Source organism: Lithobates pipiens, unplaced genomic scaffold (genome assembly GCF_037356315.1).
Source record: "Lithobates pipiens isolate NorthernLeopardFrog02 unplaced genomic scaffold, aLitPip1_a1.2 Scaffold_28, whole genome shotgun sequence".
In the NCBI taxonomy this organism is placed as follows: domain Eukaryota; kingdom Metazoa; phylum Chordata; class Amphibia; order Anura; family Ranidae; genus Lithobates; species Lithobates pipiens.
The window spans coordinates 227,269,054-227,296,828 of record NW_027507789.1 but is presented as its reverse complement, the minus strand read 5'-3'; the positions used below and the strand labels follow the sequence as shown (position 1 = coordinate 227,296,828).

The following is a 27,775-nucleotide window of genomic DNA, read 5'->3' as shown; positions in this document are numbered from 1 at the left end:
ACGGATATGTGTTGTCTTGCAGCAGTCGGGAGTTTAGGGGTTAACAGCGCGGTGCGCATTGCCGAATATCAGACGTCCGCATCTTGGCATGCAGATGACTTCTGAAAATGCTAACATTTGATTTGATGGATTTAACATTCTTTAATACTTTAGTAAATCAACCTCATTGTGTGCAGTGATGCGTTCACTCTAAAAGCGATCCGAATCATTAATTATGGGTTTTTATTAAAACCGAACGTCAGATACAGCAGAGTGAACATTTGTACTTGTTGATTTTATATTTCATTTTGTTTTTTCGCTTATTATAGAGTCCCATTTGTCTCCAGGATTTTCTGGTAATTTCCATTTTCCTGTCTTTGCAGTACAGAATCGGGCAGCTGTACATGATCAGCAAGCACAGCCATGAGCAGAGCGACCGGGGCGAGGGGGTGGAGGTGGTCCAGAATGAGCCGTATGAGGACCCCGTACATGGCCAGGGACAGCTGACCGAGAAGAGGGTCTACCTCAACAGGTGAGGAGTCCATCATTCACACTGCTGGCAGAATTCTTCTTTCCTGGCGCCAATCCAAGGCAGCATACTACCACATGGATTGGCGCCAGGAAAGAAAAACTACTGTATGTATTTGATACAATTTTCTGTTTTCCTGGTGCCAACATGGCAGCATACATGTGGTAGTATACTGCCATAGATTGGCGCCGGGAAAGAAAAACTACTGTAAGTATTTGATAAAATTTTCTGTTTTCCTGGTGCCAACATGGCAGCATACATGTGGTAGTATACGACCATGAATTGGCGCCAGGAAAGGAAAATTACTGTAAGTATTGGATACAATTTTCCTTTTTTTCTGGCGCCAACATGGCAGCATACATGTGGCAGTATACGCCCATGGATTAGCGCCAGGAAAGGAAAATTACTGTAAGTATTTGATACAATTTTCCTTTTTTTCTGGCGCCAACATGGCAACCAACATGTGGTAGTATACGGCCATGGATTGGCGCCAGGAAAGGAAAACTACTGTAAGTATTTGATACAACTTTCTGTTTTCCTGGTGCCAACATGGCAGCATACATGTGGTTGTATAAGGACATAGATTGGCACCAGGAAAGGAAAATTACTGTAAGTATTTGATAAAATTTTCAGTTTTCCTGGCACCAACATGGCAGCATACATGTGGTAGTATACGACCATGGATTGGCGCCAGGAAAGGAAAATTACAACCAGTGTGTCATCAGCTGTCAATGGGTTTCCCCCGCTGACAGCTGGAAAAAAAAAGTGTTGGTAAAAAATTTGATACAATTTTCCTTTTTTTCTGGCGCCAACATGGCAGCATACATGTGGTAGTATACGGCCATGGATTGGCACCAGGAAAGGAAAATTACTGTAAGTATTTGATACAATTTTCCGTTTTCCTGGCGCCAACATGGCAGCATACATGTGGTAGGGTGCTTCTACGGATTTGTGCCAGGAGAGGAAAACTACCGTAAGTATTTGATACAATTTCCCGTTTTCCTGGCGCCAACATGGTAGCATACATGTGGTTGTATACGGCCATAGATTGGCACCAGGAAAGGTACTGTAAGTATTTGATACAATTTCCCGTTTTCCTGGCGCCAACATGGTAGCATACATGTGGTCTTATACGCCCATAGATTGATGCCAGGAAAATTACTGTAAGTATTTGATACAATTTTCCGTTTTCCTGGAGCCAAAATGGCAGCATACACATGGTAGGGTGCTGCCATGGACTGGCACCAAGAAAGGAAAACTACTGTATATATATTAGATAGAATTTTCAGTTTATGTGGCGCCAACATGGCAGCATACATGTGGTAGTATACGGCCATGGACTGGCACCAGGAAAGGAAAATTACTGTAAGTATTTGATACAATTTTCCCATTTTCTGTACAAAACCACTACATGCCAGATTCCGACTCCCAAATCCCAAACGCAACACAATATCCTCCAGTCAGGGAACATACAATACAAGTATTAGTCATTTCTTATTGTCAACTCACATTTCATCGATCGTTTTGGCATGCTAAATGAATCTTAGTCCTTACAAATGTTCCCTTGAATGATGAATGGCCACGCTGGAGGGTAGTATGGGGTGTTGAATGCATTGACGATTGCAGATTTTGTATGACTCTTTCTACTATACTCTGTACATTGAATGCTTATTTGTTAGAAATCAGTGACTCCAATCCCTTCAGACCAGACAATACATCTAAGAGGGACATGGGGCAGCTTATTCCGTACACATGTGACCATCATAACTGGTAATGATCCTGGTGGTAGGGAGCAATTGGTAGGTGCAACAACCTTTCTCATACAGTATATTATACTGTGACTACTGGTTCCGCCACTAATAGGGATGGGCGAATTGTTCGGCCCGAGCGCGAGTTCGGGGCGAAGATGTGCCTGTTCGGCCGTTCACCGAACACCCTAATTTGAAGGGTGTTTGCCCCGCTGAACATCCTGCAATGCACTGAGCGCTGCACAGTGCATTCTGTGCCCTGATTGGGCAAAGCTTTGTGCAGTCAGGGCTGGTTGTTAAAGAGCGGGATCGCGGCGTGCTTAACAACCAGTGTGTCATCAGCTGTCAATGGGTTTCCCCCGCTGACAGCTGAAAAAAAAAAGCGTTGGTAAAAAATATAAAGACCCTTCGGGTCTGGTAGGAATAGAACAGTCGCCCCCCCCCCCCTCCCCCCGGAAATCTATACCTGACCCTGATCTGACCATGCAGCCCAGCAGGTTAGGAAAGGGTGGGGGGACAAGCGAGTGCCCCCCTCCTGAACCATACCAGGCCAAATGCCCTCAACATGGGGAGGGTGGGTGCTTTGGGGCAGAGAGGGGGCTCTTCCCCACCCCAAAGCACTTTGTCTCCATGTCAATGGGGACAAGAGCCTCTTCCCGACAGCCCTGGGCTGTGGTTGTCAGGGTCTGCGGGCAGGGGTGCTTATCAGAGTTTGGAAGCCCCCTTTAACAAGGGGGCCCTCAGATCTCACCCCCCCCCCCTATGTGAATGGGTATCGAGTACATTGTACCCCTACCCATTCACCAATAAAGTGCCAAAAAGTAAAAACCACAAGAAACCATTTTTGACTAATCCTTTATAAAAAAAAAAAAAAATAGTATCCCTCTATGTCATCAATCATGACACCCACCGGACCCGAAAAATAGAAAAAAAAAGTGCTTAGCCTTCTGGGAGGTCTCCCGCCGTCTGCCCGATCTGTGCTTTGGCAGTTCTCATATAGGCAAGGGGCAGGGCCACCCGGCTACGTGACCCAGTGGCACCGCCCCCTTCTGACGCCAAAAGCTCGGGATACTTCGGATGCTAATAGTTTATTAAAAATATGTTATATATGGGCGCATCTCCAAAAAATATTAATATTGTCAAAAACTTCATTTATTTCAGTAATTCAATTAAAAAAAGAGAAAATCATATATTTTATATAGATTCATTACACACAGTGATGGTTTCCAAACATTTCTTTCTTTTAATTTTGATGATTATGACTTGCAGCTAATGACAACCCAAAATTCAGTATCTCAGAAAATGGGAATATTGTGAAAAAGTTGAATGTTCTAGACTTACGTTGTCACAATCTAATCAGCTTATTAACTCAAAATGCCTGTAAAGTTTTCCTGAGCCTTTAAATGGTCTCTCAGTCTGGTTCAGTAGGTTACACAATCATGGAGAAGACTGCTGACTTGACAGTTGTCCAGGGGACAGTCATTGACACCCACCACAAGGAGGGTAAGTCACAAGGGGCCATTGCTAAAGCTGGCTGTTCATTCACAGAGTGCTGTATCCAAGCATATTAATGAAAAGTTGAGTGGAAGGAAAAAGTGTGGTAGAAAAAGGTGCACAAGCAACAGGCCTTGAGAGGATTGTGAAGCAAAGGCCATTCAAGAATTTGGGGGAGATTCAGAAGGATGTGGAGTACGGCTGGTGTCAGTGCTTCAAGAGCCACCACACACAGACGTATCCAGGACATGGGCTACAACTGTCCCATTCCTTGTGTCAAGCCACTCCTAAACCAAAGACAACGTCAGAAGTGTCTCACCTGGGCTAAGAGGAAAAGGGACTGGACTGTTGCTCAGTGGTGCTCATTTCGGATGAAAGTAAATTTTGCATTGCATTTGGAAATCGCGGTCCCAGAGTCTGGAGGAGGAGCGGAGAGGCACAGAATCCAAGTTGCATGAGGTCCAGTGTGAAGTTTCCACAGCCAGTGATGATTTGTGGAGCCGTGTCATCTGCTGGTGTTGGTCCACTGTGTTTTATCAAGTCCAGTGGCAGCTGGCGGTCCCCCCCCCCCCCGGCCCGCTGGAGGAATGTAGTGGCACCAGCACAACTACCACCTACATCTCCCCCCCTGCAGCGTGACATGGCACTAACACTCCCTCCCCCCCCAGCACCATCCGGTGTTCTTACCCTGGATGCGGGAGGTGAGAGCAGCGGTCGGAGCTGATGCGGCCATCTTCCAGCATGGCGGGCTCGGGGAAAGCTGCTCCGGTGTCCTCTCCTGGAGCAGCTTCCACGGTATGTCTCCTCTCTGCTCCTCCCAGCACTAGGCGTCCAATAGGATTGTCTGACCTTTTGGCAAATGGGAAAACGAGTTTCATACCTGCTTCCCATTTAGACGGGAGGAGGATCAGTGTTGCAACATTGAATATTCATTTGCTGTTGCAACACAGCTGGGTGGGCTCCAGATGCATCCCCTGGGACCCTATTTTGAAGCCTATTAGAGCCTCTGGCTCTAATCAGGTGCTTCAAGAAAAAAAAACGAAGCTGTAATTCATGTGCCCAGTGCCCTGAAAGGGGCCAGACACATGACTAGAGGGCGGCTGCGGCGGCCGTGGATAGATTTAATGCTATGCATGAATCCACCCACTATATATAAGGGGGTGGCAAGGAGAGAGGGGGCAGCGCCCAGGCGCTCCTAATGGCCGCCACTGATGAAGTCCAAAGTCAGCTCAGCCCTCTAGCAGGAAATTCTAGAGCACTTCATACTTCCCTCTGCTGACCAGCTTCATGGAGATGCGGATTTCATTTTGCAGCAGGACACGGCACCTCCCACACTGCCAAAACTACCAATACCTGGTCACATGATCATGGGATCACTGTGCTGGATTGGCCAGCAAACTTGCCCCAACCTAAACCCCATAGAGAGTCTGTGGGGGATTGTCAAGCGGAAGATGAGAGACACCAGACCCAACAATGGCGATGAGCCGAAGGCCGCTATCAGAGCAACCTGGACTTCCATCACACCTCAGCAGTGCCACCGGCTGATCTCCTCCGTGCCACGCCGCATTGATGCCATAATTCATGCAAAAGGAGCCCCGACCAAGTACTGAGTGCATCCTATACTGTACATCCTATACTGTACATGGACATACTATACATGGACATCCTATACTGTACATGGACATACTATACTGGACATGGACATCCTATACTGTACATGGACATACTATACATGGACATCCTATACTGTACATGGACATACTATACTGGACATTGACATCCTATACTGTACATGGACATACTATATATCCTATACTGTACATCCTATACTGTACATGGACATACTATACTGTACATCCTATACTGTACATGGACATACTATACTGTACATCCTATACTGTACATGGACATACTATACTGGACATTGACATCCTATACTGTACATGGACATACTATATATCCTATACTGTACATCCTATACTGTACATGGACATCCTATACTGTACATCCTATACTGTACATGGACATCCTATACTGTACATGGACATACTATACATGGACATCCTATACTGGACATGGACATCCTATACTGTACATCCTATACTGTACATGGACATACTATACATCCTATACTGTACATCCTATACTGTACATGGACATCCTATACTGTACATCCTATACTGTACATGGACATCCTATACTGTACATCCTATACTGTACATGGACATCCTATACTGTACATCCTATACTGTACATGGACATCCTATACTGTACATCCTATACTGTACATGGACATCCTATACTGTACATCCTATACTGTACATGGACATCCTATACTGTACATGGACATCCTATACTGTAAATCCTATACTGTACATGGACATACTATACATGGACATACTATACATGGACATCTTATACTGTACATGGACATCCTATACTGTACATCCTATACTGTACATGGACATACTATACATGGACATCCTATACTGGACATGGACATCCTATACTGTACATCCTATACTGTACATGGACATACTATACATCCTATACTGTACATCCTATACTGTACATGGACATCCTATACTGTACATCCTATACTGTACATGGACATACTATACATGGACATCCTATACTGGACATGGACATCCTATACTGTACATCCTATACTGTACATGGACATACTATACATGGACATACTATACATGGACATCTTATACTGGACATTGACATCCTATACTGTACATCCTATACTGTACATGGACATACTATACATCCTATACTGTACATCCTATACTGTACATGGACATCCTATACTGTACATCCTATACTGTACATGGACATACTATACATGGACATCCTATACTGGACATGGACATCCTATACTGTACATCCTATACTGTACATGGACATACTATACTGTACATGGACATCCTATACTGTACATGGACATCCTATACTGTACATCCTATACTGTACATGGACATACTATACATGGACATCCTATACTGTACATGGACATACTATACTGTACATCCTATACTGTACATGGACATACTATACTGTACATCCTATACTGTACATGGACATCCTATACTGTACATCCTATACTGTACATGGACATACTATACATGGACATCCTATACTGTACATGGACATACTATACTGTACATCCTATACTGTACATGGACATACTATACTGTACATGGACATACTATACATGGACATCCTATACTGTACATGGACATACTATACTGTACATCCTATACTGTACATGGACATACTATACTGTACATCCTATACTGTACATGGACATCCTATACTGTACATCCTATACTGTACAGGGACATACTATACATGGACATCCTATACTGTACATGGACATACTATAAATGGACATCCTATACTGTACATGGACATACTATACTGTACATCCTATACTGTACATGGACATCCTATACTGTACATCCTATACTGTACATGGACATCCTATACTGTACATAATATACTGTACATGGACATCCTATACTGTACACGGACATCCTATACTGTACATCCTATACTGTACATGGACATACTATACATGGACATCCTATACTGTACATGGACATACTATACTGTACATCCTATACTGTACATGGACATACTATACATGGACATCCTATACTGGACATGGACATCCTATACTGTACACCCTATACTGTACATGGACATCCTATACTGTACATAATATACTATACATGGACATCCTATACTGGACATGGACATCCTATACTGTACATCCTATACTGTACATGGACATCCTATACTGTACATGGACATACTATACTGTACATCCTATACTGCACATGGACATACTATACTGTACATCCTATACTGTACATGGACATACTATACATGGACATCCTATACTGGACATGGACATCCTATACTGTACATCCTATACTGTACATGGACATCCTATACTGTACATGGACATACTATAAATGGACATCCTATAAATGGACATACTATAAATGGACATCCTATACTGTACATGGACATACTATACTGTACATCCTATACTGTACATGGACATCCTATACTGTACATCCTATACTGTACATGGACATCCTATACTGTACATAATATACTGTACATGGACATCCTATACTGTACACGGACATCCTATACTGTACATCCTATACTGTACATGGACATACTATACATGGACATCCTATACTGTACATGGACATACTATACTGTACATCCTATACTGTACATGGACATACTATACATGGACATCCTATACTGGACATGGACATCCTATACTGTACGTCCTATACTGTACATGGGCATCCTATACTGTACATAATATACTATACATGGACATCCTATACTGGACATGGACATCCTATACTGGACATCCTATACTGTACATGGACATACTATACATGGACATCCTATACTGTACATCAGGGGTCTCAAACTGGTGGCCCTCCAGCTGTTGCAAAACTACAATTCCCATCATGCTTCTGCCTATGGGAGTCATGTTTGTAACTGCCAGCCTTGCAATGCTTCATGGGACTTGTAGTTTAGCAACAGCTGGAGGGCCACCTGTTTGAGACCCCTGCTGTACATGGACATACTATACTGTACATCCTATACTGCACATGGACATACTATACTGTACATCCTATACTGTACATGGACATACTATACATGGACATCCTATACTGGACATGGACATCCTATACTGTACATCCTATACTGTACATGGACATCCTATACTGTACATGGACATCCTATACTGTACATGGACATCCTATACTGTACATAATATACTATACATGGACATCCTATACTGGACATGGACATCCTATACTGTACATCCTATACTGTACATGGACAGACTTCTCAAGACAAAATTTCTGTATTATAAATCCTTTATTTATTGGTCTTGTGTAATATTCACATTTTCTGAGATACAGAATTTTGGGGTGTCACTCTCTGTAAGCCGTAATCATCAAAATGAAAAGAAATGCTTGAGACAGATGACTCTGCGTGTAACGAATCTATAGAAAATATATGAGTTTCACTTTTTGAATTGAATTACAGAAATAAAATAACTTTTTGATGATGTTCAAATTTTTCGAGATGCACCTGTATACTCACAACAAAAATCACAAAATATTGCTTTACCTATTTGCTGTGCTTCGCTCACGTGGCGGCCAGGCACTGTAGCATTGTGTAGAAGTCCTTGGGGGGGGGGGGCATCGGAGTACCGGTAGGCCTGCTGGCCTTATGGGAAAAGGGGGCTGCCATAGGTGAAGATCAGCTATAGTGCCTGACCACCAACGCTAGCTATAGCCATGGCAACAAGCTGTATGAATTTCTCTTCTCACCTTTTACTTCAGTCAGTAAAAGAAACGTAAAAATCGCCGCTCCGAAACCGCATATTGTACGCGTGTCAAGCAATTGAGCGTTTATGTCTAGTGTTGAGGTACGTTTAGACAAGTTTAGGTGCGTCAAGCATTTTTTCTGCCCTAAAGCCCCTCTCCTGAGTGCACTGGTGATTGGACCTGTAAATGTTCTTCTTTCTAAGTAAGTCCAGCACCATCTTGACTGGTAGGGCTGCTGTTAGAAATCACCGGGCCTCATACAGCCTACCAGACAGGCCCCCATTTTTGTTTTTATTTTCATAATGACGTTTTATAAAAGTTTCACATTCCAAAAGCGAAAAAGAAACACAAACACAGAAGTCACATGCTTGTGGATGTTGCATTTTAAAAACAGGGGGAATCCTGCTGATCTCCCAGGTTTGCTAATCTGACAGAACACCGCTGATCTTATAATTCAACATATAAACAGTCCGACGCATTTCTAAATCCTGTATTTCACTGTGTAAGCTCCGTTTACTGTTAAAAATAAGTGTGAAATGCAAGACTCCGGTGGGTGTAACAAGATGCCTGCTTGCCGCTGTTCTGTCGAGAATCCGCCCCTCACGGACATCAGGGCCGTCTTTAATATTGATTGGACCCTGGGCAAAAAATTTCTTGCCCCCCCCCCATGCAATTTCACTCTCCATCTGCTCTGATACATACAATAAATAACAGCTAGGCTTAATTAGACTTAGTTTACTGTATCAGATCAGGCAGAAATGGCGATTGGTTTTCAGAAGTTACAGCATATCATTACTGCTTACTGACTGGTTGCTAGAGGTTACAGCACACATTATGACTCACTGGTTGGTTGCTAGAGGTTACAGCACATCATCACCTCACTGCAGGGGAGCATGATAAACATATGAATGCTGCCTTCATTTACGTATCAATGCCGCCGGCCGCATCTATTTACTTACTAATGCTGCTGCTATTTACATATGAATGCCGGTTATTTACATGTAAACACAGGGTCTACAGGTGAGTTACTTGTATACAACAATAGGGCAGAGCTGGGCAGCATTAGTACTAGATATTGGGACACAGCACAGGACTAAAACTTCAAGGGACAAGGGAATTTAAACTGGTATAGTTGGCAAGTATGAGGCAGCTGCTTTGGGCCCCCAACAATGACAGGGCCCAGGGCAGCAGCCCCTTTTGCCCTGCCTTAAAGACGGTCCTGACCGACATTAACTCGCCACAGGAGTGTGGGGCACAATCTGGCAGGAAAAAATTCTTCTGTCGGCTATTGTGCACAGGCGCCGTCTCGCCGTCACAATCAGCTGTTGTGCTGCACCGTACAGCGCATGCGCCGTTCGTACTTCTCGATAGCGGGCACTTCTTGATATCGGGCACTTCTCGACACAACACCGCCTTCTCACTGTGTCCATACTGTAGAGGAGTGCAGGGGTGTACCAAGATGGCGGCGACGGAACGTCACTTCCGTTACAAATTCTGCCGGGTCGCCTAATCTGCCGAAACACGGGGCACGAAACACAGGCGTGCAAGGCGGGAGGGTGTGCTTAATTGAGAAAACCCCTCCTCCCATGAAGACTCCTGGGATGTATGACACCAGTTTGGCCTAGGCTAGAAACCAGGAAGTAACCGAAGAAATGTGTAAAAAAAAAAAAAAAAAAAAGAGTTTCAAACAAGTAAATATAATATACCTTCCTATCTATTTACTAATGCTAGCCTAGCAGTATAAGTATTGCATAAATTACATAAATATTTCATGTTGATTGAGAGAGAGTTCCAATGTAAAGTGGAATTAAACTTAAAAAAATAAAATTAAAAACACTGACAGGGTTGTGCTCATTTCAATGGAGGAAAGCTGAAGACATTTGTGTTTTTTTTTTTATTTTTGTTACATCTTTGTTCGTTTTTTGTTACATGTTTGTTCTTTTTTTTTGTTACGTTTGTTCTTTTTTTGTTACATGTTTGTTTTTTGTTTTTTTCTTACATGTTTGTTCTTTTTTTTTTTTTTTGTTACGTTTGTTCTTTTTTTGTTACATGTTTGTTCTTTTTTTATTACATTTTTTTGCTCTTTTTTTGTTACATTTATGTTCCTTTTTTTGTTACGTTTGTTCTTTTTTTTTTTCTTACATGTTTGTTCTTTTTTTTGTTACATTTTGTTCTTTTTTTGTTAAATTTTTTTGTGCTTTTTTTGTAACATTTTTTTTTTTTTTGATCATTCTGTACATTTCTGGGTCATTTACTTCCATGTTATAACATTCAGCGTCAGATGACATAAAATTGTAGGTGAGATTTCCCCGGCGCTCCAATCTAGGGATGGCAAACAAAGGAACAATAATTGAGCCGACTTCTTTAGACTGGCGGCACATGACATGAAGATGTTAATTTGTCAGTGTGGTGGTGAGATTAGGCGCTGCCCGCAGATTTCTCGGCAGGTGGGATCTGTGTGAGTTAATGTACGGTGACATGTGCAGATTAGGCGCCCTGCGTGGCGCGGCGCTCCTGGTCCCTGTGTTGTAGCAGTTGAAGATGGCAGGGTTCACGGTCCCTCCAGTGCTGATATAGCAGGACTCTGAATTGGCTCGGGGGGAGTGGCGCTCGCAGAGAATGTGAGGCTGGCTGACGTTGGCGGTGACCCCAGGAGGTTGGCGCATTGTGGGGACTCAGCACCAAGTTCAAGGACACATAAGATTAAGAGACGAGGCCTGTCACACGCCCCGGGCCCTGACGGGCTCCTCGAGGGACACTGTGTCCCCCCCCCCTCCCGTTCTCTTCCAGGGTCAGATCTGCTGAATCCACTATTTCTGCATCGCCGTTCTCCCTCGCAGCGCCTACCGCAGGCGGTCAGACACGTGTGCGAGGCCATTAATATCTTTTTCACAGCTCAGCGTGTTCGAGGCACAGCGCAGAGGCCCCCCTCGTAAGAAACTCCTGGGCGACGTCAAGCAAATCTGCTGACACACAAACTTTAGCTTTGAGCTCATTAATACATTCATCTCTGGCTCTGGTGCCTGAAGAATATGGAGGGTGTTAATGCTTCCTGAATTCTGCCAACATTTCCCTCACAATGGGAGTATTCATACAACGTGGTCAGTCATCTGTATTTCTCCTTTCATTGCTGCCGGATGGCTGGTCTCTGATTAGCGGGATTCACAAGTCCCGATGGCAAGCAGGAAACCCCCCCCCCCCCCCCCCGAAAGAGAAGAAAAGGAGAAGGTTAAAATGGCTCCTCTCTGCCCAGCACCCTGTTCTGTCTGTGCACATGTGCTTCTTATACCCGCCATACATGGCCCACATTATAGCCGACTCCTGGTCAATCGTCCCAAATATGAGCCATGGGTGGCTCTGTCCGTACCAGCCCTCTTCACAAACTTCCATTGGAAAACTGAGCGGGGGGAGGGAATCGTCAGCCAAACAGTGACTGCATCCAATCAAATGTATTATCCTATCAGATGTATAGTGCCTTGCGAAAGTATTCGGCCCCCTTGAACTTTTCAACCTTTTGCCACATTTCAGGCTTCAAACATAAAGATATAAAATTGTAATTTTTTGTGAAGAATCACCAACAAGTGGGACACAATTGTGAAGTGGAACGAAATCTATTGGATATTTTAAACTTTTTTAGCAAATAAAAAACTGAAAAGTGGGGCGTGCAAAATTATTCGGCCCCTTTACTTTCAGTGCAGCAAACTCACTCCAGAAGTTCAGCGAGGATCTCTGAATGATCCAATGTTGTCCTAACATGACTGATGGTGATAAATAGAATCCACCTGTGTGTAATCAAGTCTCTGTATAAATGCACCTGCTCTGTGATAGTCTCAGGGTTCTGTTGAAAGCGCAGAGAGCATCATGAAGACCAAGGAACACACCAGGCAGGTCCGTAATACTGTTGTGGAGAAGTTTAAAGCTGGATTTGGATACAAAAAGATTTCCCAAGCTTTAAACATCCCAAGGAGCACTGTGCAAGCAATCATTTTGAAATGGAAGGAGTATCAGACCACTGCAAATCTACCAAGACCTGGCCGTCCCTCTAAACTTTCAGCTCAGACAAGGAGAAGACTGATCAGAGATGCAGCCAAGAGGCCCATGATCACTCTGGATGAACTGCAGAGAACTACAGCTGAGGTGGGAGAGTCTGTCCATAGGACAGCAATCAATCGTACACTGCACAAATCTGGCCTTTATGGAAGAGTGGCAAGAAGAAAGCCATTTCTCAAAGATATCCATAAAAAGTCTCGTCTAAAGTTTGCCACAAGCCACCTGGGAGACACACCAAACATGTGGAAGAAGGTGCTCTGGTCAGATGAAACCAAAATCCAACTTTTTGCCCACAATGCAAAACGATATGTTTGGCGTAAAAGCAACACAGCTCATCACCCTCAACACACCATCCCCACTGTCACACATGGTGGTGGCGGCATCATGGTTTGGGCCTGCTTTTCTTCAGCAGAGACAGGGAAGATGGTTAAAATTGAGGGGAAGATGGATGCAGCCAAATACAGGACCATTCTGGATGAAAACCTGTTGGAGTCTGCAAAAGACCTGAAACTGGGACGGAGATTTATCTTCCAACAAGACAATGATCCCAAACATACAGCAAAATCTACAAAGGAATGGTTCACAAATAAACGTATCCAGGTATTAGAATGGCCAAGTCAAAGTCCAGACCTGAATCCAATCGAGAATCTGTGGAAAGAGCTGAAAACTGCTGTTCACAAATGCTCTCCATCCAACCTCACTGAGCTCCAGCTGTTTTGCAAGGAAGAATGGGCAAGAATTTCAGTCTCTCGATGTGCAAAACTGATAGAGACACCCCAAGCGACTTGCAGCTGTAATCGCAGCAAAAGGCGGCTCTACAAAGTATTAACGCAAGGGGGCCCAATCATTTTGCACGCCCCACTTTTCATTTTTTTATTAGTTAAAAAAGTTTCAAAAATCCAATAGATTTCGTTCCACTTCACAATTGTGTCCCACTTGTTGGTGATTCTTCACAAAAAATAACAATTTTATATCTTTATGTTTGAAGCCTGAAATGTGGCAAAAGGTTGAAAAGTTCAAGGGGGCCGAATACTTTCGCAAGGCACTGTATCATCCTATGTGATGTATTCTCCTATCATTCTGTGTATCAGATGTACAATCCTATGCATCCTATGATTTGTATCATCAAATGTATCATTTGTATCCTTCTATCATTTCTATCCTCCTATGTGATGTATTCTCCTATCATTCTGTGTATCAGATGTACTATGCATCCTATGATTTGTATCATCCTATGATTTGTATCATCCTATGATTTGTATCATCCTATTATTTATATCATCCTATGATTTGTATCATCCTATTATTTATATCATCCTATGATTTGTATCATCCTATTATTTATATCATCCTATGATTTGTATCATCCTATGATTTGTATTATCCTATGATTTGTATCATCCTATGATTTGTATCATCCTATGATTTGTATCATCCTATTATTTATATCATCCTATGATTTGTATCATCCTATGTATCAGATGTACCATCCTTATTTTGGCTCCCTATATACACCATCTCTATACACCAGGCATGGTCATGGCTGAGAAGTGTGACAATCTCTGATGTAGAGAAAAAAAATTGCAGCCTCAGAAAACAGAAGTCTCTGATTTCAGGGTAAGCACCGAGTAGAGGACTGTACAGAAAAGGAAACGATTTGTCCGGAGATCTCCTGGACATCCTAGAAATGAGTGACGTTGATGATGATATCTGTGCAGCCCATTGTGTGTCTGTAGCGGATTCCTCCCTCTGTCATGTTGATGTTGAGGATTTGGGAGCTGCTGTCAGATCTCCATCTGCCGCTTTCTCCAAACTTCCTCCTTGTTGTTTATACACCCAGACGTTCCGTGTGCCTCATATGCCGCTTCTTCCTTTGCCAGAATCCGTGTCCTCACATACTTCTTCCTCTGTGCCATACATGGATATATACCCAGGTGGGTACAGGTATGAGCCCCTGTGGATTGTGGGAAGAGGGGGCCGCCATGTTGGGTTAGATGCTTCATCCTAATGCAGGATAGTTATGTGACTGACCATAAAGTCATGTGACTGACCAGATCTATCTTTTAGGGGTATCAGGGGGTTATGGGAAGGAACACAGATGGGGCAGCCATGTTGGATTGGCCTCTTCATCCTCTTGCAGGATAGTCATGTGACTGACCAGATAGTCATGTGACTGACCAGATCTATCTTTTAGGGGTATCAGGGGGTTATGGGAAGGAACACAGATGGGGCAGCCATGTTGGATTGGCCTCTTCATCCTCTTGCAGGATAGTCATGTGACTGACCAGATAGTCATGTGACTGACCAGATCTATCTTTTAGGGGTATCAGGGGGTTATGAGAAGGAACACAGATGGGGCAGCCATGTTGAATTGGCCTCTTCATCCTCTTGCAGGATAGTCATGTGACTGACCAGCTAGTCATGTGACTGACCAGATCTATCTTTAAAGGGTATCAGGGGGGTATGGGAAGGAACACAGATGGGGCAGCCATGTTGGATTGGCCTCTTCATCCTCTTGCAGGATAGTCATGTGACTGACCAGATAGTCATGTGACTGACCAGCTAGTCATGTGACTGACCAAATCTATCTTTTAGGGGTATCAGGGGGTTATGGGAAGGAACACAGATGGGGCAGCCATGTTGGATTGGCCTCTTCATCCTCTTGCAGGATAGTCATGTGACTGACCAAATCTATCTTTCAGGGGGTAACGGGTTACGGGACGGAACACAGAGGGGGTAGCCATGTTGGGTTAGCTGCTCCATCTTCTTTCAGGATAGTCATATGAGTGACCAGCGCTGTCTTTAAGGGGGTAACAGGGAATTATGGGAATGAATACAGGAGAGGCAAGTTGGGTTAGCCGCTTCATCCTCATGCAGGATAGTCATGTGACAGAGCAGGGGGTAACGGGATTATGGGATGGAATTTAGAGGGTGTGGCCATAATGGCCCAGTATCGTTATCCTCAGGGGATAGTCCTGGCTGGGACTGGTTCTCCTGTAGTACAATCTGTGCTGAGTCTTGTGGTTCTAATTGGATGGCTGCGGTAAGCCATAAATATCCCCCCTCTCCTTCCCCTCCGAGGAACGTTCAGTACAGAGTGGTTTGAAATCACCGTCATAATGGAAACATTCCTTTATTTATGACACATGATTGGCTGCACCCCAGAGGTCCTCCCGCCGATATACCACCTTTTGTGCTAATGCATTCCTCGCCCCGACTCCGCTTCGGAAAATCTGACTTTCCCATTCAATGGCACTTTATAAAGCATCTTCACAAATCCGGGAGAGAGGAAAATCAATGGAGCCCATTAAGGTGGAAAGTGACATTCTGTGGTTGTGGGGGGGGGGGGGGGGTGGTCACGTGCTTCACTCTTATTAAAAGCTGACAAAAGTATTTAAGTGACAAATTATGCATCACTAAGGTTTAGCTTTGGAGTGAAGAAGAGCCAAGCGCGTGTCTGTTAAAGGAAACCGACACCTGGAACAGCCAGACCTACTTTCGGGGGGGGGGGGGGTGGGGGTGCTTCTAACTATGGCTCAGCCAGCTTGCATTCCATGCCAACCTCAGAGCAAGATGACCCCATCCATTCAGCAAGAAATTAATTTCAAGAGTCAAGAGTTTAAGGTGCTAGCAAGTACGATTAGAATTAGGGTCATAAGTTGGGGTTGGGGTTCAAGGTTAAGGGTCAAGGTGAGGGTACCCCCCCCCCCACAGTGTATGAGCCTGGCGATTGGCCACATGGACACACCAACCACTGCATTGTGGAAGAAAGGTGAGAAGGTCACGTTCCTCCCCCTGGAAGCATGGAGCCAGTGTCCTATAATCACATGACTTCTCTCCTGACACGTTATGGCTGCCCCCTATGTATTCCGTCCCATCATCCTCTCGTTTTGGAATCTTCCCTACTGCAGGACGCCTTAGTGCTGGAGGAAGCGGCTGACCCTCGCATTACCACATTCTGTATCCATGATACATAATCCAGTATAAAGAGGCACGCTCTATGTCCTATGAGCACACCAGAGCTCATAAATCTCCTAACTGTGAGCTCTCCTCAGGGGATGGTTGTTGCAGAATCGGAGTGATGATTTATTTTGCTGTGTCATCGCACTGTCAGCTTGTATTTCTGTATACAGAGGAGACTGTTAACGCTTTTGAGTCGGGACCCCAGTCCTAAAAGCCACCCCGCCATTAGCATGGCAACATGTAAACTACAACCAAACTCATAGCCTCTAATTTCCAGTTGGGTCTCTAAAAACAGGAAGTAAATTGCAATCTTCTCAAAGAGACACAAAGAACAATCTCCCCAAATGGACACAAAGAGAAATCTCCCCAAATAAACAGGAAGAGCAATTTCTCCAAAGGGACAGCAAGAGCAATCTCCCCAAAGGGCCATGAAGAGCAATCTCCCCAAAGGGACAGGAAGAACAATCTCCCCAAAGGGACACGAAAAGCAATCTTTCCAAAGAGACAGGAAGAGCAATCTCCCCAAAGGGACAGGAAGAGCAATCTCCCCAAAGGGACACGAAGAGCAATCTCCCCAAAGGGCCATGAAGAGCAATCTCCCCAAAGGGCCAGGAAGAGCAATCTCCCCAAAGGGCCAGGAAGAGCAATCTCCCCAAAGGGACAGGAAGAGCAATCTCCCCAAAGGGCCAGGAAGAGCAATCTCCCCAAAGGGCCAGGAAGAGCAATCTCCCCAAAGAGACAGGAAGAGCAATCTCCCCAAAGAGACAGGAAGAGTAATCTCCCCAAAGGGCCATGAAGAGCAATCTCTCCAAAGAGACAGGAAGAGTAATCTCCCCAAAGGGCCATGAAGAGCAATCTCCCCAAAGGGACAGGAAGAGCAATCTCCCCAAAGGGACACGAAAAGCAATCTCCCAAAAGGGACATGAAGAGCAATCTCTGTCAAAGGGTAAAGATCCTTCGATGATTGGGAATTGGCGCCCCGTTAGTCTTCCTAATGCCGATTAGAAAGATACTGGCAAAGATTTTTTTCTGGTGATTATCACCAGTGGCAGGCAGTTTATCACATCGCCAGCACTGCTCGGTCCTGGGTAGAAACCCTTTCTCAGCAGTGTTAGCTATCCAGAAGACCTTCAAGTGTTGTAGGGCTGCTGGTTGGGGTAAATATTTGCTGGACATTGGATCAGGCTAAGGCCTTTGATCAGGTTAATCATGAGTACTTATGGCTCCTTGGCAAATATGGCATGGAGGGGGGTTTCATTGATAGGCTCAAGATTTTGTACAAATGAGCTGAAAGCTTTCCTCTGGTTAATGGTTGGGTCGGGCAGCCCTCTGTGGTCGGCTCGGGTGTGCATCAGGGGTGTCCATTGAGTCCTCTGCTATATGTGTTTGCAATCGACCCCTTCATTAGAAGGCTAGAGAATGGACCATTGTGTGGGGTACCTTTGGGCATCTCTGGTGAGCCCCCTTTGAAGTTCTTGGCCTATACTGATGATGTTTCTGTTTTTGTCTCTGGGGAGGTGCAGGAGGTGGTCTCAGTGATAAGGCAGTATACAGAGGAATCAGGTTCAAAGGTCAACCAGGACAAGTGCAAAGCTTTCTGGATGGGCGTGGAAGGTGAGAGCTTTGTTCTCCCGGATGACTTCCCGGAGCCCCAACAAAAAAATTAGAGTTCTAGACATGGAATTTGGCCCAGGTCACTATGGTCATGCAAATTGGGCGAATGGGCTGGAGAATGCCGATGCCAAGGTGGCAAGCTGGAAAGGTTGGCGGCTTTCCTTGAGGGAAAAGGATGATCTGATTAAGACTTACCTGATTCAGATTTTTCTATATGTCAGTTTTGTTTGCGTTTTGCCAGCTTCTCTCTATACCAGGGTCTATACTTGTTTCTTCCAGCTGTTATGGGGGAACAGAATAAACCTTGTCAAAAGGAATGTGACTTACCTTTCTAGGCGGGAGGGTGGTCTAGGGATGATCAACCCTGTAGTCTTTTTCTCTCTGATGTTTGTGAAGTACAATCTTGGTAACCTGTTGGCAGAGAGACCGCCTGGGTGGGTTGGTATTTTCCAGTCCTGGTTTAGGTCCTTTCTGCGAGACTGGGAAAATGGTGGGCCAGTGAAAAGCCTGAGGGTCAAGCATGATAAGCTCCCGGCTTATGTTGCCCCGTGTTTGAAAATACTTCGGCAGTGGCAAGTAACAGCAGGAGAAGTCAGATCTCTTCCAAGGAAACTTCTTGAGAAGCGGATCATGAGCTCTGCTTTTTTGCGAGCCACTGGCCTTGAGGGATTGCCCAAGCCTGGTTTTGGGGGTGGGTTTGCGGTTGATTAATTTGGAGAGAATCCCAATGAAGTTTAGGGATCAGGCTTGGCTTGCCTTTCATGGAAAACTATTTGTGAAGGGAAACTTGAAGTTTCTTTCCATGAGTGATCGGGGCTGCCCGAGAGTGGAGTGTGGAGGAGTGGTGGAGTCCATGGATCACTTTCTACTTCAGTGCCTTTTTAATATAGAGGTGTACAAGAGGGTGGGGAGGGCTCTGAGTATACCCTTCCTCCCCCATATGAGTTATGCAGAGTGGGTGTATGGGGCTTTTCAGACTCGTCGGGATTATGATTTGGAAACACTTTTTTTAGTTAGTCTAGTAGTCCGTTACTTCACGTGGAGTGCACGGTGTCAGGTATCCTTACGGAGTAAAATCCTCCCTGTGGAAGTGGTGATGCAGAACATTCTGGGTGAGGTTGGGAAGATTCGGGGTCCTGAGAAAGACAGGTGGCAGCAGGAGGCCTGGATAAAGGCGTGGAGGAATATCAGGACTCTGTAGCTTCTGCCTGTTGATCTCGGGGTGTGCGGCTTTCTTTGTATTCTCCTTTCACTCCCCTAGATTTTCAGATCCAATATAATTTTGATAAAAGGCTACATGCATGGTGACGGTGATGTTCCTTAGTCTGGCTCTCCCATAGGGATTATGTTGTGTTCAATTTGGTTTGCACCGTTTATTTTGTTCTTGTTCTTTCTGGTTTGTATAATTGTATTCAATTATTTTGGTTTTATTGTATATAAGTTGTTGGATTTTTCAATAAACAAAATTAACCCTTCATAATGGGCACAGCGGGTGTACAGACCCGGGAACTCAGCACAGGGATGGTGGGAACCCCTCATAATGGGCACAGCGGGTGTACAGACCCGGGAACTCAGCACAGGGATGGTGGGAACCCCTGATAATGGGCACAGCGGGTGTACAGACCCGGGAACTCAGCACAGGGATGGTGGGAACCCCTCATAATGGGCACAGCGGGTGTATAGACCCGGGAACTCAGCACAGGGATGGTGGGAACCCCTCATAATGGGCACAGCGGGTGTACAGACCCGGGAACTCAGCACAGGGGTGGTGGGAACCCCTCATAATGCAAAAAAGGAGGGGAATTTTGGGACTTTAAATGAAGCACAAGTATGTGCCTCCATCCCGGTAATCGGTACGTAATAGAGGAAGTTTGGGACTTTAAAATGAAGCACTTGGATAATGGAGGTAGGTTTTAATCATATTAAAAAAAAAAAAAAAAATTTTATTGATTGTTCAGTAACAGATCATAAAAAATAATAAAGATCAAATTCATAAAGTATATAGGCGTAAGTACAGTAGAAGCATGATATATAGTATTCACATATAGCAGCACATAGTAGTAATAAATAAAATAATTGGGTAGTATGGCATGGTAGTGCCTATGACAGCAAAACCGACATCAGCAAGTACATCCACATAATAGATATGCATCCACTAGATGTAAAACAAAAATAAATTTAATATATAGTTAAAAAAGTAAATTCATAATAAAATAAATATAGTTCCGTATAAAGTATAGCTGGGACATCATTTCAAAAGCTCGACGCGTTTCGTGGGTATCTCCCCACTCATCAGGAGCTGATGCGACCAAAAAATTCCTATGAAATAGAATAAAAAATAATATAATATACTAACCATATAAATAAAAATAAATTAATGGGGATTTAATGCGTGTAAATGGTTAGCCAGGGCAGACTCACCAATCCGGATGGAAAGTGCAGTGTGCGGCAGTGCTCCAAGTGCTTCATTTTAAAGTCCCAAACTTCCTCTATTACGAACCCCTCATAATGGACACAGCGTGTGTACAGACCCGGGAACTCAGCACAGGGATGGTGAGAACCCCTCATAATGGGCACAGCGGGTGTACAGACCCGGGAACTCAGCACAGGGATGGTGGGAACCTCTCATAATGGGCACAGCGGGTGTACAGACCCGGGAACTCAGCACAGGGGTGGTGGGAACCCCTCATAATGGGCACAGCGGGTGTACAGACCCGGGAACTCAGCACAGGGATGGTGGGAACCCCTCATAAGGGGCACAGCGGGTGTACAGACCCGGGAACTTAGCACAGGGATGGTGGGAACCTCTCATAATGGACACAGCGTGTGTACAGACCCGGGAACTTAGCACAGGGGTGGTGGGAACCCCTCATAATGGACACAGCGTGTGTACAGACCCGGGAACTCAGCACAGGGGTGGTGGGAACCCCTCATAATGGACACAGCGTGTGTACAGACCCGGGAACACAGCACAGGGATGGTGGGAACCTCTCATAATGGGCACAGAGGGTGTACAGACCTGGGAACTCAGCACAGGGATGGTGGGAACCCCTCATAATGGGCACAGCGTGTGTACAGACCCGGGAACTTAGCACAGGGATGGTGGGAACCTCTCATAATGGGCACAGAGGGTGTACAGACCTGGGAACTCAGCACAGGGATGGTGGGAACCCCTCATAATGGACACAGCGTGTGTACAGACCCGGGAACTTAGCACAGGGATGGTGGGAACCCCTCATAATGGGCACAGCGGCTGTACAGACCCGGGAACTCAGCACAGGGATGGTGGGAACCCCTCATAATGGGCACAGCGGGTGTACAGACCCAGGAACTCAGCACAGGGATGGTGGGAACCTCTCATAATGGGCACAGAGGGTGTACAGACCCGGGAACTCAGCACAGGGATGGTGGGAACCCCTCATAATGGACACAGCGTGTGTACAGACCCGGGAACACAGCACAGGGATGGTGGGAACCTCTCATAATGGGCACAGAGGGTGTACAGACCTGGGAACTCAGCACAGGGATGGTGGGAACCCCTCATAATGGGCACAGCGGGTGTACAGACCCGGGAACTCAGCACAGGGATGGTGGGAACCCCTCATAATGGACACAGAGGGTGTACAGACCTGGGAACTCAGCACAGGGATGGTGGGAACCCCTCATAATGGGCACAGCGGGTGTACAGACCCGGGAACTTAGCACAGGGATGGTGGGAACCCCTCATAATGGGCACAGCGGCTGTACAGACCCGGGAACTCAGCACAGGGATGGTGGGAACCCCTCATAATGGGCACAGCGGGTTTACAGACCCGGGAACTTAGCACAGGGATGGTGGGAACCCCTCATAATGGGCACAGCAAGTGTGCACCACTGGGAACTCGGTGACTGCACAATGTGGGAATTGCCGGGAGCTAGGTGCCTGTACTGACTGATGTTATAAGAGAGAAGATGGAGAGCAGGAGAGAGTGACACAGACTTCCACATGCACACACATCCCTATGACCGAGTCCCTAACAGGAGATGGGCTCCTCTTCCTTTATCTTATTTAAATTTGTACATCACACATGAAACCGAGCGTCCTCGGGGAGATCAGCGTCCTTTATTGATCTTTCCTGATATTTGAACTGTTGAAATGTCAGGTCACAAGGTTAGCCAGCTGGAAGAACGTTTGAAATAATCTGTTTGCTGGCGTCTCATGAATTATGTATAGTAGAGAGATCGCCGCGCTGAATCACCGGCAAAATATTCCAAGATGGTAATCCATAGCGTTCTATTCTGTGGCTGCATCGCCTCAGCGACAGCCGGGGAATTGTTTTTATTAATTTAACCCAAATCATTTTATTTGTCCTAATTGGTGTGTAATCATTGATCTGCTCCGCAAGTTATCAATTTTTCCAATTGGTTTCCCACCAGATTAACCCCTTCCTGCCCGCATTCTTTCTATACCAAGCATTTTCACCCCGTTTTAGGGATATGTTTATAAACGTTTCCCCATGAGAGCCAGCAGCAGATATTTTGTGCAGGCGATGGCTCTCAGTCCTGGCTGTCATTGACTGAATATTTCACATCGACAACAGGGAACCAATCGGAGTAAGACATGTAGCTAGAAGCTTTTTCTGAAAAAATGAATAAATACATAAAAAAAACAAATATATACACACATATATATATATATATAGTTTTCATTTGGTACACTGTTTTTAAAAACCCTGTTCTGTAAGCTTAACAAAAAAAAAAGAAGATTTTTGTTATTTACATATTAGTAAATTTATATATATTTTTTAATTTTTTAAATGTTTTAACCGTATCTAGCAATTACAGTATTAAACAGATCAGATGACACAGCAGAATTCAATGCAGCCTGAGGTAGCAGTAATTAACTACAAGGCTGAAGATATATATATATATATATATATATATATATATATATATATAGTATACAGTATCTCACAAAAGTAAGTACACCCGTCAGTGACTTTTCTTCTCTCTTTTCATGTGACAACACTGAAGAAATGACACTTGTCTACAATGTAAAGTAGTGAGTGTACAGCTTGTATAACAGTGTAAATTTCCTGTCCCCTCAAAATAACTCAACACACAGCCATTAATGTCTAAACCGCTGGTAACAAAAGTCAGTACACCCCTAAGTGAAAATGTCCACATCAGGCCCAATTAGCCATTTTCCCTCCCCACGGTGTCATGTGACTCGTTACTGTTACAAGGTCTCAGGTGTGAATGGGGAGCAGGTGTGTTAAATTTGGTGTTATCGCTCTCGCTCTCTCATACTGGTCACTGGAAGTACAACATGGCACCTCATGGCAAAGAACTCTCTGAGGATCTGAAGATAAGAATTGTTGCTCTACATAAAGATGGCCTAGGCTATAAGAAGATTGCCAAGACCCTGAAACTGATCTGCAGCACGGTGGCCAAGACCATACAGCGGTATAACAGGACAGGTTCCCCTCAGAACAGGCCTCGCCATGGTCCACCAAAGAAGTTGAGGTCACGTGATCAGCGTCATATCCAGAGGTTGTCTTTGGGAAATAGACGTATGAGTGCTGCCAGCATTGCTGCAGAGGTTGTAGGGGTGGGGGGGTGAGCCTGTCAGTGCTCAGACCATACGCCGCACACTGCATCAAATTGGTCTGCATGGCTGTCATCCCAGAAGGAAGCCTCTTCTAAAGATGATCCATAAGAAAGACCACAAACAGTTTGCTGAAGACAAGCAGACTAAGGAGATGGATTACTGGAACCATGTTCTGTGGTCTGATGAGACCAAGATAAACGTATTTGGTGTCAGATGGTGTCAGGCGTGTGTGGGGGCAACCAGGTGAGGAGGACAAAGACAAGTGTGTCTTGTCTACAGTCAGGCATGGTGGTGGGGGTATCATGGTCTGGGGCTGCATGAGTGCTGCCGGCACTGGGGGGGGCTACAGATCATTGAGGGGACCATGAATGCCAACATGTACTGTGACATACTGAAGCAGAGCATGATCCCCTCCCTTCAGAGACTGGACCGCAGGGCAGTATTCCAACATGATCACCACCCCAAACACCCCTCCAACACCACCACTGCCTTGCTAAAGAAGCTGAGGGTGAAGGGGATGGTCTGGCCAAGCATGTCTCCAGACCTAAACCCTATTGAGTGTAGAAAGGTCCCGGGCCTCCAGAAGCCTAATGATGACCTCCAGGGTTAGGGAAATCTGACATCCTTCTGTGTAGTATGGGTTACAAGGCATGGTGGGTGTAACGCAAGATAGATTGATGGGCGCCAGACACTTCTTGAAAGCAAAGAGTTTTATTGTCTCTTAGAACTGTGGGAGAGTTGGTTAGGGCCAGGACACCCTTAAGTAGATGCACTGTTAATTGGCAGGCTCTGAGACTTCTATAGGTAGACAGCCATGCAGGGAAAGGTATCCAGACAGGCGCCACATCTGCATGAGTAGGAACGCCGTCTCCTATGGCAACAGTCTTGTAACAGTTTCTAACAAAGGTTGCAATGAACTCTTTCACTTTTTCTACAATCTCCTATTGTCGATCTTCACTTCCACTGAGCCCTCAGTCTTTCACTAGACCTTCTGTGCCACTGGATCCCCTGAGCTCTTCCAATCTAGCACTCAGTATCTTCCTTAAGTGTGTCCCCCCCGCTTCAGCGCTGGGTCCCTGGCTCGGCACTCACAGATACTCCTCAAGCTTCACCCTTGCTGACACGTTGGGTCCCTGGCATTACAATCCACAAGAGTCACCTCTGATGTCCCGCTGGGTCCCTGACTTGGCACTTGCTGAAGTTTTCCAACTTCTTCACCGTCTCCTCACTGGGGACCTTCTACAAAGTTACAATGTACAGTCTGATCACTGGGGGGGGGGGGGGGGGCAGACTGATGACATCGTCTTGGCCTAGTCAAAGTCACTGACTAGAGCTCAAGGAATTTTTTTTTAAATAAAAGGGGGAGCTTCTCTGAACAATGATACTCATGTTACACTGCCTTTAAAAAATATTCATGCCCTTTGAAATTTTCCACATTTTGTCATGTCAAAATGTATTTTATTGGGATTTTATGTGATGGACCGACACAAAGTGTCACATAATTGTGAAGTGGAAGGAAAATGATAAATGATACAAACAAATATGTGAAAAGTGTGGGGGAGGGGCATTTGTATTCAGCCCCCTTTACTCTGATACCCCTAACTAAAATCTAGAGGAACCAATTGTCTTCAGAAGTCACCTAATTAGTAAATGGAGTCCTCCTGTGTGTCATTTAATCTCAGTATAAATACAGCTGTTCTGTGAAGCCCTCAGAGCTTTGTTGGAGAACCTTAGTGAACAAACAGCATCATGAAGGCCAAGGAACACACCAGACAGGTCAGGGATAAAGTTGTGGAGAAGTATAAAGCAGGGTTGGGTTATAATAATATCTCCCAAGCTTTGACCATCTCACGGAGCTCTGTTCAATCCATCATCGGAAAATGGAAAGAGTATGGCACAACCGCAAACCTACCAAGACATGGCCGTCCACCTAAACTGACCGGGCCGGGCAAGGAGAGCATTCATCAGAGAAGAGCCAAGAGGTCCATGGTAACTCTGGAGGAGCTGCAGAGATCCACAGCTCAGGGGGGAGAATCTGTCCACAGGACAACTATTAGTCGTCTCTCCACAAATCTGTCCTTTATGGAAGAGTGACAAGAAGAAAGACATTGGAGAAAGAAAGTCATAAGAAGTCCTGTTTGTAGTTTGTGAGAAGCCATGTGGGGGAGGGGGCAGCAAACATGTGGAAGAAGGTGATCTGGTCAGAGGAGACCAAAATTCAACTTTATGGGCTAAAAGCAAAACGCTATGTGTGGGGAAAACTAACAGCGCCCATCCCCCCGAACACACCATCCCCACCGTGAGACATGGTGGTGGCAGCATCATGTGGTGGGGATGGTTTTCTTCAGCAGGGACAGGGAAGCTGGTCAGAGTTGATGGGAAGATGGATGGAGACAAATACAGGACAATCTTAGAAGAAAACCTGTTAGAGTCGGCAAAAGACTTGAGACCGGGGCGGAGGTTCCCCTTCCAGCAGGACAACGACCCGAAACATCCAGCCAGAGCTACAATGGAATGGTTTACATCAAAGCATATTCATGTGTTAGAATGGCCCAGTCACAGTCCAGACCTAAATCCCATTGAGAATCTGTGGCCAGACTTGAAAATTGCTGATCACAGACGCTCTCCATCCAATCTGACAGAGCTTGAGATATTTTACAAAGAAGAATGGGCAGAAATGTCCTCTCTAGATGGGCAAAGCTGGTAGAGACACCCCCAAAAAGACTTGTAGAGAAAGGGGGTTCTACAAAGTATTGACTCCGGGGGGCGCCATACAAATGCCCCTCCCCCCACACTTTTCACATATTTATTTGTATCATTTTCCTTCCACTTCACAATTATGTGACACTTTGTGTTGGTCCATCACATAAAATCCCAATAAAATACATTTATGGTTTTGGTTGTAACATGAGAACATGTGGGGAATGTCAAGGGGTATGAATACTTTTTCAAGGCGCTGTACAATGTAACATATGAGGGATTTATTGATGGAGAGGTGTGAGGTTGGTGACAGGTTCTCTCATTTGAGGTCGTGTTTTTTGGGGTGTTTATGGAATGTTTGGATGAGGAATTCCTCCAATCTCGGAGTGGTAATTGGACGAGTCTCCGCGGAACGTATAAATCTCTCCTAATGACTTTCCTAAACAAAAATATCCTTTAAAATAATTGTGTGCAGTAATTACCGCCGTCATTACCCAGAATTCCCGGCACTGCTCGCTGTGTGTAGATTGATGAGGGTGGTGCGTATGGCGTGCGCCCCGTGGTCGGGATGTGGGTATATATATATATATTTCTCTCAGTAAACACAGGCTGATATCTGCTAGATGACAGATCCGCCCCGAGCGCGTATTTGTCACTTCTTATCTCGCCGCTTCCTAATTGCCGATCTTCATTAATTTCTACTCCGCCAAATAAACGTGTTTACAGA

The 27,775-nt window shown here is 45.1% G+C and overlaps 1 protein-coding gene across 1 annotated transcript in view; it reads left to right on the top strand.

Annotated features, from left to right (window-relative positions):
- Positions 1–27,775, top strand: part of PITPNC1 (phosphatidylinositol transfer protein cytoplasmic 1) — a 196,492-nt gene that overhangs the window by 111,325 nt on the left and 57,392 nt on the right. The window contains exon 2 of the mRNA XM_077460645.1: positions 363–511. Within this exon, the coding sequence (XP_077316771.1) occupies positions 363–511 (149 nt within the window). The remainder of the gene's footprint in view (positions 1–362; positions 512–27,775) is intronic.